This window comes from Myodes glareolus, chromosome 21, assembly GCF_982192425.1.
Source record: "Myodes glareolus chromosome 21, mMyoGla1.1, whole genome shotgun sequence".
NCBI lineage: Eukaryota > Metazoa > Chordata > Mammalia > Rodentia > Cricetidae > Myodes > Myodes glareolus.
Genome location: NC_142046.1, coordinates 7,304,244 through 7,319,844, shown reverse-complemented (window position 1 = coordinate 7,319,844; position 15,601 = coordinate 7,304,244). Strand labels below are relative to the sequence as shown.

Here is a 15,601-nt window from a genome sequence, read left to right as displayed (position 1 = left end):
AGCCTAGGGTATCACAGGTGTGAAGCGCTTACTCTGTCACTGAACTGCATTCCAAGCCCAGGTCTAACCTCCTCACCTTCCTTCCCATTTTCAGTGATAAACTGTTTATCTGGCCATTTTAGTTCAGGAGCTAGATAATAGATTTTGAGGATTACTGGGCATATTTACCACATTCTTTTTAAACCTTTTTTTCCCCCTTGGCTTTTTTTTTTCTTCTTTCTTTCTCTCCTTACATTTGATTCAGTGCAGCCCTGGAAATGTATGTTTGTGTTCATTGTGCTGTGAACACTGATCTCCTGTCCTTGTGGAAAGCAATATGTTCTCATCTCTTTTGGTCCGTCTCCTTTTGGAAGCTTAGGTATTTTCTTTCCAGTCACTGTCATAGATTCCAGTAAAACCACTTGCCTGCCATCAGTTTTCCTAATGGTATGATAGGGAGAGAGACTTTGGTGGTGCCAGGCACTAGTTTGGCACAGATCCCTGGCTCTTTTCACTCGCAGCCAAGTGCCTGTGGGTACATCAGCCAAGCTTTGTGTGCGCTCTCGCGTCCTCACCTGTAGAAGCAGACAAGGGCAGCGGAAGGACGCATGGGTGTTCAGCACAGCAGTTTGCCAGAGCTTCTTTCTTCTGCCCTAGAGCTCATCAATAGATTGGTAAATCCTGTGTGCCTGGGAGATTCCTATCTTTTTATTCCTCGGAGCCCTTGGACAGAGGCACTGTCTCCATTCTTGCAGGCTACAGCTCAGTGAGTGACCTGGCTTTCTAGAACTTTGTTCTTTCTAGTCTTTTCTGGCCCATTGTGACTGCAGCTTGTGTGCACTCCAAGTCTCTGTCTATAGTCAGGGACAGCCCAGATGAGCCTTCCCATCCTTCCTGAGAACTCCTAAGATCTCTCCTGCACCCACACAGGCAGCACACTGAGCTGTCCCGAGAGAACAGCCTATACAGCTTCAGTCAGAAGGGCACAGCCCATCTTTTTTTTTTTTTTTTTTTTAAACATTCTTTCATTCATTTTTTAAGTTTGGTTTAAAAAACGGGTTTATTTTAAATTGTGTGTGTGTGTGTGTATGTGTGTGTATTTGCACATGAGTAAAGGTGCTGATGAAGGCCATCAGATTTCCTGGATCTGGAGTTATAGGCTACCTCGAATGGGAGCTAGAAACTGAAATAGGGTCCTTTGCAAAAGTAGCAAGCCCCCAAAGTTTGGTTTTTTTGAGATAAGTTTTGCTTTTAGCCCAGGCTGGCCTTGAACTTGATGATCTTCCTTCCACAGACTCTCAAGGGCTTGGATTCCAGGTATCTGTCGAATTGGTAACTTTAAAGGCCCAGTTGCTATTTACTTCTAAACAGTGATTTCTAGGTATTCGACAGGAAGTCCCCAAGAGGGGACTGGAATTTGGATTGTCTTTACTTTGTCACTCACCCAGTCTGAAAAACAAATTAACTTTTCTACTATAAAGGCCACATGTGGGATACATCACATTTGTGTAAGAAGCCTACTACTGGGTCAGGGGACTTTTAAAATACTCTTTCGAGCTCTAAGTTTTATTCACCTACTAGCCATTAAATTTAGGCTCCATCAATGGCATAGTTAAAACATCAGCCTATTAACAGGTCACTACAAGATGTCATATTTAAGCCCTTTCTTCCTTGCTGTTAATTGTCCTTGAGTGACCTCCAGTTGAGACTGGCATAAATTTGGAATTTCTTTCTTTGGTATTGGCCTGTTCTTTATCTTTGTCTTTGAGCCTAGCAAAGCTGTATGTGTGTTTGAAGTAGAGATTGTTCCTTAATTTATGGTTGTACATGTTAGACACTGATTTCCTGGGATACAAAGTTGGAAAAGGTATGAAGTACAGAAGTGTTGTCCTTGTTTAAGAACTAAAACTCAAAAGCCACACCCAGACTTAATCTGCTCTGCTTCAGATCATCAGAGCAGTGGTTGTGTTATTTCTTGTGTATGTGTTTGTGTGCATGGATGATGGAGTTCAAGGTCTCTTTTAATCAAACATAGAAAAGCTTGCTGTTCCAAATCAAAGTAAAGAAAGATTATGTGAGTTTTCCAAGATTAATTTGGATTATTTTAATAAATTAACTTCTGATTGATTTATGATTTAATCTTTAATTTTTAACCTTCATGAGATGGGATCTTACTGTGTATCCCTAACTGTCCTGGAATTCATTATGAAGACTAGGTTGGCCTCCATCATTACATCTGTCTCAAGAATGCTAGGACTGAAGAAATGCTGAGAGAGAGAGAGAGAGCGCCATGTAAAAATATTCTAGCAGTAGGCCCACTGAGACAGGCAGATCCCTGGGGTTAGTTTACAAGTCAGTCTAGCCAGTCAGTATGCTTCAGGTTCAGTGAGCAGCAACCCTATCTCATAAAAGCAACTGAGGAAGGCACCAACATCAACATCATCCTCTGGTTTCTTGGTGCACATGTAGTGGTCCCCCACCTCCAAGGCAGTAAAAACAAGCAGTAGGCACAGAGAACCCTGCCCTTCATGACAGAGACCACTTCCTCTCTTTCCCAATCCTTCTCTCTAGCTATTTAACAGAAGGTATTTTCCTACAAATAACCAATTTTGTTTCTTTGTAAATTCTAAAATTTTTAGTTACAAATGTATTGTTTCGAATGACTGCCATATACATACATTTTTACATTGCAAATAAATAGTATGTTAGGCACTTAGTCAAATATATACTTAATATTTTCCTTGCTCCCAGCCTAAGTATGCTCAGTATGCATAGCCATAACTGTCAGGTTGCACAGGATTTCTTTAAAGAGGATTAATTTGAAGCTGAACAGTGCAGGGTGCCCATTGGCTGGCACATCTATGATCACTTTAGTGGGAAGAGGAATTGGATTGTAACTGTATGTGGGATAATATGGAGAAGTTTCTCTGCAGTACTGCTTGAATCCACGCTGTAGCAGATGCAGAGGTAATCTATCAGTTTGTGAGTGTCTACAAAACACAACTCTCTAGATAACAGGTTTCAAGTAAAGATTTAATACAGTCTCCATCTCCTATGATGTTGCAGTGACAGTTTAAAACTCATTCTCTAAATCTCAGCAGACTTTATAGCTAGCAATGGGCCAATATAAAGTTTAATAGCGTTACAACACATAAATCATCTTTTAAAGATGCTACTAGTAGCTCCAATATTAAATGCAGACAATCGCCTGTGGTATAAATAATTTATCAAACACCGTTTCAGATTAGCCTTCCATGCTGAGTTATTTATTTTAGCCTTTTCTGTACGATTCCTAAGGCACTTTTTGAAAGATCCATTACTGGTCAGTTTAATGAACTTGGGGGTCTGTTTTGTCCCCTCAAGCACTCGGGTACAGCTGTGGTGACCATTACATGGCCGACGTGGACCTCTTTGTGCCTTTTACAAGTGCTGCCCATTTGTCATGTAGCGGTAAATGGAGCTGCACATTGGAGTCCAGGGACACATTGTGTGGTGCAGTGATGGAGACAAACAGATAGCTCTATAAAGTGCTGCTTGTCACAGCTGACGTGGAGCGCAGTACATCACTCTTACTGTGATCTCATTTAAGGAGCAGGGTGGCCCGCGGGACTGATACTCCCAGTTAGTTTGGTCTTTGTAGCCATAAAGAAGGAAGTGCCCCTTTTATATTCTCTGAACTTTTAGGGAGTGTGCTTTGCTTGGATTAATTATTACAGGAATTTCTCCATGGCACTGGGTGAAGGTTTGTCAGCAGATTCGACTGGTCCGCCTTTCTCTGGCTTGAGGCTTGGTACCTGCAGCAGCTGCTTAGAGGTGGACCGCGTCTTTTTAGGAACCCACTGGCTTATTTTATTAAGTAAGTTACCAGCCATTAAACATTCGCCATGCGCCAGTCACTATAGTAGTTGCTTTCTGTGCTTGATTTCTAGTTTTTGCAGCAAACCTGTGAGGTAGAATGTATTATATTAGGGAGGAGAAGAGCTATCTCAGAGAGGTGGCTACTGTCCCCTAGCTACACAGCAGGATGTAGTAGTCTGAAGATACAATTCTGTCTGTCTGTTTCTACATCTGCTAGATGACCTTGAGCCTGAGACTCTCTGCCGATTTATTTATTTATTTATTTACTTACTTACTTACTTAACTTGTCAGCAGGGTCGTGGTCTTCTGTATGTGTTTTGAAGCTGCTCTTTTATGCTGGAGGGCTATTTTTCCTGTAGCTGGGATGTGTCCTGTAGGTCTAACACTGAATCTCCAAGTTCCCTTGAGATAAACAATGTAAATCCATGAGCAGCTGGCTGGTTGGAGGAAGATGCTGCACAGCAGGGAGAGAATACAGCACCTGGGTCTGGGCAGCTGGGGACACAGGGTCTGCATGACTGGGTCAGAGCCCCTTTGCAGCACCTGTCCCAGGCAGATGTTGCTCAGATCACCTCAAAGCTTCCAGTAAAGGGAGGTAGGTGCAGAGTCCTAGAAAGAATGACTCCTAGAGAAAGAAACAATGTTTCTTGATTGTTCTGTGTGCCAAAGATGATAAAACGAGGTGTTTTCTCCACCTCTTAGGATTTTCTTGATAGTTTTCCAAAACATTGATAGCACATGTTAAATACAAAAGTTATTTAGTTGCAAAATTTTACTATAAGGAAAAAATAGGTAAATTTACCTCATGGTATAGGTATATCTGTGCCTAGAAGTCTAAGTCAGTATTTGACATATAAAGCAGGTTCTCGAATTACTAGGTCTCTGGAAATATTTCTTGAGGAGACTGTGTAAGGAATGGGTAGACAGTAGTCACTTTCAATCTCCTGGTGTTTTGAGGGAATTTAGTGGTTAGGAGGAGGACATGAAATAAGACCTTCATCTTGATATTGATCCCTGGCATGAGATTGTAGGAACATTACTTCAGCACTATGGAAAACAGAGAGGCCCTTGTCAGGCAGGTAGTCTATGGGATTGTGGGAAGCACAAGGTCCTCCACTCCACAATAGAGGTGGCTGCCAGAAGAACACACAGAAATCGGCAGCCACCATTCTTAAACTTAACCCAGGTATTGAGGCTCATAGTGATAGGGAGTGACACAGCCTTGGTGTCCCTTATTAGTGAAGAGCCCAGAGCCCAAGAAAGGTTATTTGTTAGCTAATATGACTTGTGGCTACCACAAACCTGTTTTACTATTTACTGTTTACTGCTAGCTGTGTTACCGTGGGGCTCCCTCTCAGCCATACTTTCTGATTAGTATGAGCCTTAGAAGATGTTTGGGGCTGGAGTGAAACTGGATAATGGTTATTCAGGGGCCTGACTCAGTATATAACATATGGGTGTGTATGTCTCGGAGACAGAGACAGACAGACAGACAGACACAGGAGCTGGAGTTCCTCAAAGAATCATCTCCCCTAGAATTGGTGAAGAAGCTTTAAATGTTTCCTCAATTTTTAAAAGCCTTTACACTTAACTATATAACGATGATTTTTACAATTGAACCAAATTATACATAATACATTCAAGTTTTTGAACTTTTTGAAATGTGCTTTTACCAGCAAACTACTTTCATTTCCAAATGTTTGCAAAAACAGGGAGAATGACCTGCATTTGACCCAGGTGCTACAGTTGAACGAAGACAGGCATGTGTAACACAATTCATGTTTCCATGCCCTCTGCATCATCCTCCCTTGGGAACTAAACAGTGCTAAGTGCTGCCCATTGGTTTTTGTTTTGTTTTGTTTTTTGTTGTTGTTGAGTTTTTTGTTTCTTTTCTTCCCTGTCCCATGTGCCCTGCTCAGAGCACCAGCAACAGAAATGAGAACAGACAAAGAGAGGCAATGGTTAAGTGGAGAAAAGAGAAGGGGGAGAAGGGATGGCAGCCCTGAGCAGGGGAGCAAGCAGGGCGCTCCCAGCATGCGTGCACATGCACATCTAAGGTTGGTTAATATGCAAAGTGAGTTGGAATGAGGTTGCATTTGTTAAGCGGATGGTTAGGTTTTGCTGTCTACGTGGGAGCAGTCTCCACTACCATCTGCTCTGCCACTCTTCCTGGTTTCTGGTAAGGCTTCTGTGAGACTATTGAGAGTCCCAGGAGAGAGTTCCTGATTAGGTAGGTGGTCAGTCGTATGGGGTGAATTCTTACAGCACTGTGTACATGCACATAAGAATAACTTGCTTTACTGTCCTCATGAATGTGTCTTGCTGCTGGTTTAGTAAAGATCCCTTCCACTCTTTCTCCTCTGGGTCTGTAGAGGGCACTCCTGTCACTAGTATTCCAGCTTGGCTCGGATTCTCTCACAACCTAAAGCCTTGAATTTATTTGTCCATCAAGATTCTTAGGCCAGATTTGGGGCATTTGGTGCATGGGGGTTGGAGTTGGAGGTTGTTTACTGAGATGTGTGCATTTTGCTTGGCTCGCGTGTCTGTACCCTGTGCCAGATGAAGCACATAGAAAAGGTTGGCTCATTCTATCCTTGCTGCATAAAGGATTTCTATAGCGCTGCCTGCATTGCACCAGTTTCCTGGGTGCCTTTGTTTACAGCCTGCCTTCTGCTCTCCTTGAAACTTCACGGAGGTCGCCATTATTGTCACTCTTTGACCCTTGTCATGCCCTGGAGCAGTCGCATGGGTCTGAGGCTCCCAGTGAACTTCTAAAATCCCAAGAGGGTGAGGTTCTGGGACCTCTGTGGCTCCGGTGTCTTACTTGGCATATGATGGCTCTCTTGACTAAAAACGTTAATGAAGAACTTTTTGGGGGAGAGGCAGCAAGTCACTTTAGTGAACTTGTAGGTTCATGGGGGTAGAGACAAATTCTTCAGGAACAAGTAGTCTTAATGTTTGGCTCCCCGGAACTACAACTGTTCTTTGGTATCAGCTTGTCTCAGCCCCACAGTGCTGATTTTTCTCTATTTTTTTTTCTCTATGTTACCAGGAAGGTGGTTTTGTTAGCTAGTAGTTTTTGTGTTTTTCTGAGCCTGTTCACCTTTCTCCTTTATTTGTCTTCCCCCAACCATGGGTGGGAGGATTCTCTCCTGGAGTCACTGTTAAGATACTTTGATCATTTAGCAAACTAAGCCCATGAGTCAAATCTAGCCTGACACCTGTTTTTGTTAATAAAGTTTTATTGGGACACATAATCACCCTGTTTATGCATGGTCTTTGGCTGTTTTGTGCTAGGTGACGGTATTGCGAGGTTATAACAGACAACAAGCATACCCAGGAACCTAAAATATATACTGCCTGGCCCTTATAAAAAGATGTCTTAGCTGGGGTTTCTGTTGCTGTGAAGAGACACCATGACCATGGCAACTTTTATAAAGGCAAACATTTAATTGAGGCTTCCTTACAGTTTCAGAAGTTTAGCCCGTTATCTTCATGGTGGGAAGCATGGTGGTTTGCAGTCAGGTGTGCTGGAGAAGGAGCTGAGAGTTCTACATCTTGATACATAGGCAACAGGTGAACTGTGTGTACCACACTGAGTTTAGCTTGAGCAAAGGAGACCTCAAAGCCCACCCCCACAGTGACACACTTCCTCTAACAAAGCCACACCTTCTAATAGTGCCATTCCCTTTGGGGGGCATTTTCCTTCAAGGCAGCACAGAAGAACTTACCGAGTCTTTAATTGATAGATGCTGACGGCATTTGATGGAAGACACTGTATGAGGAAGGGGCTCGGGCATGAAGGGATGAAAGCCCAGTCCCCCACTTACCACCTAAAAAGCTTTATGCCAGTCCTCTTTTGAAATAAATATGGGTGTTGAGGACCAGGTAGTGGCGGCACACAACTTTAATCTCAGCACTTGGGAGGCAGAGGCAGGCGTATCACTGTGAGTTTGAGATGAGTTCCAGAACAGGCTCCAAAACTACAGAGAACCCGTCTTGAAAAACAAAAAAAGAAAAGAAAGAAAAATGGGTGTTGAAAACGTCGTAGTTTTAGGGAAATTTTAAACAGCACCCACGAAAGCATCTATGAAGATCCTGTGTGTTTCCAAGCAGGCCACCATTCTCCATGAACACAAATCATCTTGGCTGCTCTTTGCTTTCTCAGGAGGAAGAAGCTAAGAAGTTGGTGAGTGAGGCTATTGCAGCTGGCATCTTTAATGACTTGGGGTCTGGAAGCAACATTGATCTGTGTGTCATCAGTAAGAGTAAGCTGGACTTTCTGCGTCCCTACTCCGTGCCCAACAAGAAGGGGACCAGGTAAGTGAAGGGCATGACATTTTCCTTGTGTCCTGTCACCTTTGGAATCTTCATGCCATCTGGATTGGGTTTTCTGGATTCTTTCCCACACTGAGAAAAGCCTGAGCTCTAAAGCAGCTGTTGAGTCCAGGCTACTAGTTTATGTCACAGGCTGTGATCAGGTGTGGAGAAGTGTCTTCATCTACCATGTGTTGACAGGAGAGAGCTTCAGGCTGAAAGCTGGGACATAGAGGTCTCTCCTCTTTTCCTCCCTCCCCTCATGTTTTCTTCAGCATCTTAAGCCCTGAATAGCATCTTGTGAGGTGTTTGAGTTTCATTGTTGCCAGTCCACAAACTTTTATGCAGGCTGGCCCAAGACATCCTAAAGGTTCTAATCCAGTGGCAGCAGCCTCTGAATTGTGGCCCTGGTCATTATCTGTTGTTCATGCTAAAGGGAGTTGTGCCACTGAACCTGTGGCCTGTGCTCTATGGGTGCTTCACCTCAGTGGTGCAAACAAGGATCCAAGCTGTGAGGTGATGTTCGAGGTCCAAAAGGCCTGGGACCTGGTGTCTGCATTTACCTGTAGCTCGTTGATTGACAGTTCTTATAGGTGTTCAGCTGCTTGAGTACTCTGGGTTCCAAGTTCTGTGTTTAGCCACGGTCATCTAAGTCAGTGAGCAATAACTGGGCCTGGGCTCTGGTTAGTAGCACAGGCCTCTGCAAGGCTTGCTTCTACACCCACTGAGGATCCGTAGCTCTAGATTCACAAGGAAAGTGCCAATAGCTCTTTGTTGTTGGCTGCTCTCTTCATTATGGAAGCTTAGTGTCAGACAGCTCTGGGGTGGGTTAAGGGATGGCTACTGGTTGGCATGGTGGCTATGGGTATCGGTCCTGTATTTGAAATGATAGAGCTAGGCTAGTATGATCCCAGTTCCTCAGATCTTAAGTGAAATAGGAAGGAAGCTGCCTTTAATATACAGGGGTGGTTTAGGAGACCAGGTTCCACTGCAGGATGCTGATCCTTTGGGAAGAGAACTGGGGAGTGGGTCTGCTCATTGTGGACAGAATAGTCAGTTCCCTAGGTAGAGAATTCTAAAAGCCATCTTTGAAAACTAGGCATGGTTGCAAAAGGAACCTTTGTGCTAAAGGTAGCAGTTTGGAGCCAGAGATGTGGTTTTGTGGCAGAACACGTGCCTAGAATGTGTGCAGATTCCATCCTAGCCTTTCGGGTGGGGTTAGACCTAGCCATGTGGCGAGGAGGCTGGTAGGGTGACAAGGAAGGGGCTAAGCACAGGCAGGTGTGCAGTAATCTGCTCTGGGGCAGCACCAGGATCTTCACATGCTTCTGAATCCCACTCTCCTTTGGACTAATGACGGCGAGAATGCTGCTTAGATAAGGAACCCTCCCCAGAACGGGCAAAGGCTTGCCAGCTGTTCCATGCTTATAGCCACCATGAACCTGCCTGTTGCCCTGCAGGCTGCTAAGGCCGACAGCCTAACCCAAAAGGTATGGGGCTTTCATGTCCACTCCCCCAAAGACAGGGTAAGGGCCAGAGGAGTCAGCTTCTGGGACTTTGGTCTCAAGGCAACATTTAACTGCCAGTAGCTCAGCCTGGTACATACCAAGAGATATCTTTAAATCTTAAGGGAACAAGGACAAATGTGTTTTGAAAAAGTGTACCTCCTCCTAAAGTCTACCTACCTGAGCGTCAGGTACCCTTTTTTTCTGCCCCCCACACCCCTGCCCAAGTGCCTGTTTGAATGGAAAAATTTCCTAGGAGTATAGGATCATGGTACAGCTTCCATTGGTTGGATACTAGCTTACTGAAACTCATTCCAACATGAGAAGTTGTTGTTGCTACTGTATTTTGGCAGCATCGGGATTCTGGAGAGGTAGGAGATCACATGTGGATCAGGGTACACACTTTGCTCACAGACCTGCCCCAAGGAGGCAGGTCAGGTGGGTGTGTATTGGTGGTGATCCACTCTGCCCTGCAGGGACAGTTGGCCTTGTGTGCTCTGAAGTGATGTCTGCACTGTGTTAGTTGTGTTGCTGGTGCTTCTAGAGTTGTGGGGCAGAGGCCATATTGTGCCACTCACGTTGCTACATGGAAGGACGTAAGTTTTAAGGCAATGACAGCCTGAAGTCAAATGACCAAATACTTCCCAGCATGTACTGAGGATGGGGGAGTGTTGAAGGAAAATGGAAACCCAGTGCTTTTGTATTGTCTCTTTAAGTGTTAACACATACCCTTCAAGTGCCCCATTTTGTAGCATTTGGCAGTTGACTCCCTGAAGCCCCAGAGTTGGAGTTCCCCAGAGCCAAGACTCCAGTCAAGCCTGTTGCTGTCTAGGCACAGTGTCTCTGTCTTGACCTAACTGCTTTTGTTTCTCTCATCAGGTTTGGCCGGTACAGGTGTGAGAAAGGCACTACAGCTGTCCTCACCGAGAAAGTCACCACTCTGGAGATTGAGGTGCTAGAAGAGACTGTCCAGACCATGGACACTTCGTGAATGGTGCTGGGGGTGGTTATCTCTTTGAGTAACTGGGATGCACCCCACCCCACCTGAAAACATACATTCGGCTACTGCTTGCCGAGTGAGGCTCAATTAAAAAAAGACAAAACCCAGTTGAGTGCTGGACTATGGGGACTGTGGGTCTGGGCTCTGCTGACCTGACTCTCCTGTGTTCTGGATTCCAGTGTGTGTCAGTGGTGTGGCATGAAACCAGAATGGGTTCCTTTGGCTCTCCGAGTGAGTGGATATGACCCAGGCCTGTGCTTGTGTACTTCGTTTTCACTTAGAGGCAGCCCCAGGCGTCTGTCCTACCAGGGCGATTCAGTATCGAGCAGCCTGCATTTCAGGTGGAAAGCAGTGAGGGAGTCTTGGGCTGTGGCATGACCCAGTGGACAGCTTGCTTTGCATGCACAAGACTCCAAGTTTACCCCTGGTACCCTACCCTGCCCTTCACACGACACAGACACCTTTAATTTGAGCTCTTGGACTGTGCATGCTCAGGTCCAGAATAAGGCAGCTGTGTGAAACTGGTGAGCTGCACTCTGGCCATTCTTGTAACAGTCGAAGGAGTGCTCGGGGTTTGCTGTTTATAGTAATTAGGACATAGCTTTGCACTGCTCTCTGGATGATGATTGGTGGAGACTTTGGACATCAGAGGCCGTTTTATTGGCCAGATGGTTCTCTTGGTTTGGGCAGTGGGTGGACAGCTGAAATTAAGAGGCTAATTGTGCCTCTGAGAGCAGACACAGTGCTTACCAAGAGTCAGAGAAACTTTCAGGAGTCAGTGCTGGGCAGGAGAAAGCCATTCTGGTCCTCCCCAGAGTACGTACTGTGGGGTGCTCCACTGGAGCCTGCTTCCCTTGTTGGAAACTGCTGGAGCCAGCTTGAGTGAGTACAATGGGTTTATTTATTGAGGGCAGCAGCTTGGCTGATGATTCTCAGAATTACTTGGGGAACTTAAAAATATTCTGGTATTCCTTGGACGTCTGGGGCCTGGCAAGTTGCTGCTAAAGGTGCCTCAAGAGGTTGTGCTGCTGTTGTGCTGGGTTTAGTCTGCAGCCCAACATGACCCTGACGTGCTGTCAGGGCCACCCCCGAGCCGCTCGGCAGTCACCCTCTTCTCATTTTGTCTGAAGAGCAGAGGCCCTCCTTGGAGTGCAGGCTCTGTGCGGAGGGTGGTGGCCAGCCAGGGATCCTATTTTTGGGAGCTCTGGGTAGTAAGTTCACCTGGCAGTGACTTAAACATCTGACAAGACGCGCACCGCTGGCCTGTCACCAAGCAGGTACTGCTTGAGTATTGTAGTATTGCATAGATCAGTTATTCCTTCCTAAAGCTGCGAGCCTTGCGTTGTGCTGGCCCCAGTCATAAAGTTATTTTGTCGCTGCTTCATAACTGTAATTTTGCTACTGTTAGGAATCATAATGTAAATATTTTTTGGATATAGAGGTTTGAGAACCACTGGCATAGTAGAACAAAATAATTCAGACTGTTTCCTCTAGCACTTAAGTTTCCTTAAATTCACATTTATAAGTTAGTCTTCACAGTTAATCCTATTGAGAACAAAAAGTAAATGAACATATTTCTGCTTTTCCTGCACTTAATACAGTTGTATTTTAATTCTTGACTCTCATGGTCACGGATTTGAGTTTTCTGAAAGAGTGACAGGCTGCATTTTTGGATCACCTACCACTGCTGATTTGCATCTCTCTCTCTCTCTCTCTCTCTCTCTTTTTTTTTTTTTTTTGAGATAGGGTCTTATGTAGTCCAGTCCAATCTCAAACTTCCCCTTGACCATCCTGCCTCTGCCTCCCAAGTGCTGGGGTAACAAACCTAGGCTGCCTTGCCTAAGTAATATCTTTTGTTTTAGACCCTGTCAGTCACCTGGAAGATAGATGACCTCATTAATCCCTTTTGCAGATAAGGAAATGAAGGCTCAGAAAGGCCAACAAACTTGCCCAACTCACACTAGGAAGATACAGAACCAGAATTTGTGTGAGGGCAAAGCTCTTGGATTTTTCTTTCTCTCTTCCCATGGGTAGATAATGCTGTGCACTTATCCTTCAGTGAGTCACAGCATTCCAGGACGCCATGCCTCTCAATGCCTGATGCTGGATGCTCCTCACTGTCACTCACTAGTTATACAATGCAGAGAAGGTATTAGGGAAATCTCTACTCTAAACCGTTATTTCCATTTCCCTTACAAGAGAGTAAATGAAGCACACGGCCTGGTTGTGTGGAAAGGTACTAAAAACTAAAACAACTGCTGGTGACCATTTTTGCAAAGGCTCACTACACCCTTACCCTGTTCCCTGCAAGCCTCCTGACACTGCGGGCCTGCACAGGTCTGAAGGGACCAGGCAGAGGTTCACATTGCAGTTGGCACAAGGGGCTTCAGTGACTGCCTAAGCCCCTTTCCCCACTAATAGCCCAGCTCAGATTGTCTGCAACAGTTCAAAGAAAGGACTTTGGAGTTTGACCATAACCCAGCTGCTTTCAGCTCAGTGGCTGAGGCAGCCACTTTTGGGAGCCTGCTGAGCCCTCTGGTCTTGGCTGTGGGAACTTCCAGGTGCCACTTGGAGAGAGGACTCAAGTAAGACAAGTGGTGGATGGCTTCGATGAGGCATGCTGCATTCAGGTGCTTGATGTCCAGACATGCATCTGCCTAGCCACCTGGTGCACGTATCCAATGTCAGGTCGGTGGTTGGGGTCAGGGTAGATGCACATACTGACCAGTTCCCGAAGCTGCAAGGAAAGAGCAGTTCTGTTAGTTAAACCTACATCCACGTGTTTTGCCACATGGCACCTCAGATGGCACTGTTGTCCCCTTTCAAGTGAAGAATGCTTTGCAGGATTAGGTATGATCACACAGCTCTTGGGGTGGCCAGGCCCATGCATGCCTAGGCCTGTCTAGTTCCAAAGGTGATGCTTTGAGACCCTAAGAGTTGTTACCCTCAAATAATCATCATTTTCCAGCTGTGCACACCTTTGTGCAGATTCATGAGTGTGAGTACTCTGCACATGTGTGTCTGCTGTCAGTCACACAAAGCCCAAACCAGAGAAAACTCAAGGAAAGGGCTTATTGATCATAATAAATGCATTAACATGCAGCAAGGCTGCAGTCTGAACACCCCCTGGCCTCTTCATTGTGCTCATGAAAGACACGCTTTTAATTATCCAGACACTGAAGGCTTTGCCTGCCAGGGTGGGGGAGGGGTGCCTTAAGCCTCTGATCCCTCTCGCTCTGATAGCCAGAATGCTAGTCATTTTAATGGTAATTAAAATAATGACCTTAAAAAGCCTGGGTCTTAAATGTGCTACACTGGGCAGGCTGCGAAGTTTTCCATCTCAGTGCCTGCTGCTGGGGATGCTGTGGTCACCAGCAAAAGTGGATAGAGAGAGGGTAGGTCCTGGAAGGCAGAGCCTGGGGAAGGCCCAGGAATGTTCCAGCACACACCTCAGGTTAGGGGCTAGTACTGTACTTAATGCCACACTGAGCTGGCTTAACTGGCCTATAGAACTATATAGTATGTGCTTCCCTCCTTTGCCCGGAATTTTGTGATTCCACAGCTGGAGTCCACAAGCAGTTGAAGGTGGTGTCCAAGGTCATCTGCAGTGATTTCTAAAGCTGCTCTGGAAGGGAACCATGGCTGACCCATCAGGTGAAAATACAAAAACCACGTCAAGGTGAAGTCTGCCCTACAACCACTTAGAAGTTATCAGTAGATAACTACAGTTATCAGTCGTAAGGAGAAACAACAAAAATGACAAGATACCTTAAGATAAAGCTTTAAAAGTGGGGTGTATTTAGGGACACACTCTGTGCTAAGTAATAGGATCTTGAGGTGCTGCCTGCCGGGGGCATGTGCTAGTAAGACAGAATGGCTGCCCAAGGAGATAAGCTCAGGGCTCTGGGGCCTTCATTTCTGCCTTGCAACTGAAGTGGAGTGTATGGTGCCCACTGGCAGACTGGCACAGGAGCACAGAACTGATTGGAACCAAGTCACATGTCTTGTAGAGCAGAAGTTCTAGTTTAAACAAGGAAAGGAACAACAAATTTTATGAAGAATGCAATCTGTTCTTCCTTTCCTGCCAGCCTGCTCTCCAGAACACAACAGATACTGTCACCAGAGGGGCTAGTGGGAACTCCTCGAGCCACAGGAGCAGGACTCCAGACTGCCACATCCCAGGGGTGGCTGCTGAACAGGTGAGAGCCAGTAGACTTGGAGGCTGGCTTGGAGCTTGCATGCAGAAAATGTTCCTTGTAAAACCTCAGCTTATCCGGATGACGGGCTGTCCCTTAGGGCAGTGGCTCTCAACCTTCCTAATGCTGCGACCTTTAATACAGGTCCTCATGTTATGGTGACTCTCATCTGTAACATTTTTGTTGCCATTTCATAACTAATTTTGCTACTGTTATAAATTGTAAATATGTTTTCCAGTGTTCTTAGGTGGCCCTGTGAAAAGGTCCTTTGGCCCCCAAAGGGGTCTCAACCTTTGGGTTGAGAACACTGCCTTAGTAGAAACATAATGAGGGAAGGGTTATACTTATGGGCCATTATCATGAGGCAGTGGCCTTGCGTTCTGTAGAGTGGACCTGGGAAGATCTTAGACTCTCAACGGACATAATGAATGATGTTTAGCAACATTTACATGAAGTTGTTACTTCTAATAGCTCCTTTTGATGGTGGTGGTAGATGCTGGCTTGGCTCTACTAAACATGACACATGCTTAATCCTTATCATGAACCGGGAAGGAGATTCTAGTTTTGTTTCCATTTTATAGACGAGGAAAACAAGCCTCTGAGGGCAGTGAAGGAAGCATACAGACCTGTCAGGAGTGTGCCAGGAGACCTGTCAGTTGCCCCTCATAGTTTACTCACAAGGAAGATATAATTTAACCCATCTATAAAATGATGAATCTGAGGATGACCTTCATACAACCAGTAAC

General features: G+C 45.4%; 2 protein-coding genes across 5 annotated transcripts in view; one reads left to right on the top strand and one right to left on the bottom strand.

The window, feature by feature from the left end:
- Psmb7 (proteasome 20S subunit beta 7) overlaps positions 1–10,766 on the top strand; it is a 57,340-nt gene extending 46,574 nt beyond the window's left edge. The window contains exons 7-8 of the mRNA XM_048429193.2: positions 8,006–8,157; positions 10,539–10,766. Coding sequence (XP_048285150.1) covers positions 8,006–8,157; positions 10,539–10,650 — 264 coding nt within the window. The 3' untranslated portion in view covers positions 10,651–10,766. The remainder of the gene's footprint in view (positions 1–8,005; positions 8,158–10,538) is intronic.
- A 771-nt stretch (positions 10,767–11,537) lies between these two features.
- Nek6 (NIMA related kinase 6) overlaps positions 11,538–15,601 on the bottom strand; it is a 73,636-nt gene continuing 69,572 nt past the window's right edge. For all 4 annotated transcript variants that reach the window (XM_085681275.2, XM_085681276.2, XM_048429191.3 and 1 more), the window contains one exon: positions 11,538–13,396. In XM_085681275.2, the coding sequence (XP_085537401.1) occupies positions 13,286–13,396 (111 nt within the window). In that variant the 3' untranslated portion in view covers positions 11,538–13,285. The remainder of the gene's footprint in view (positions 13,397–15,601) is intronic.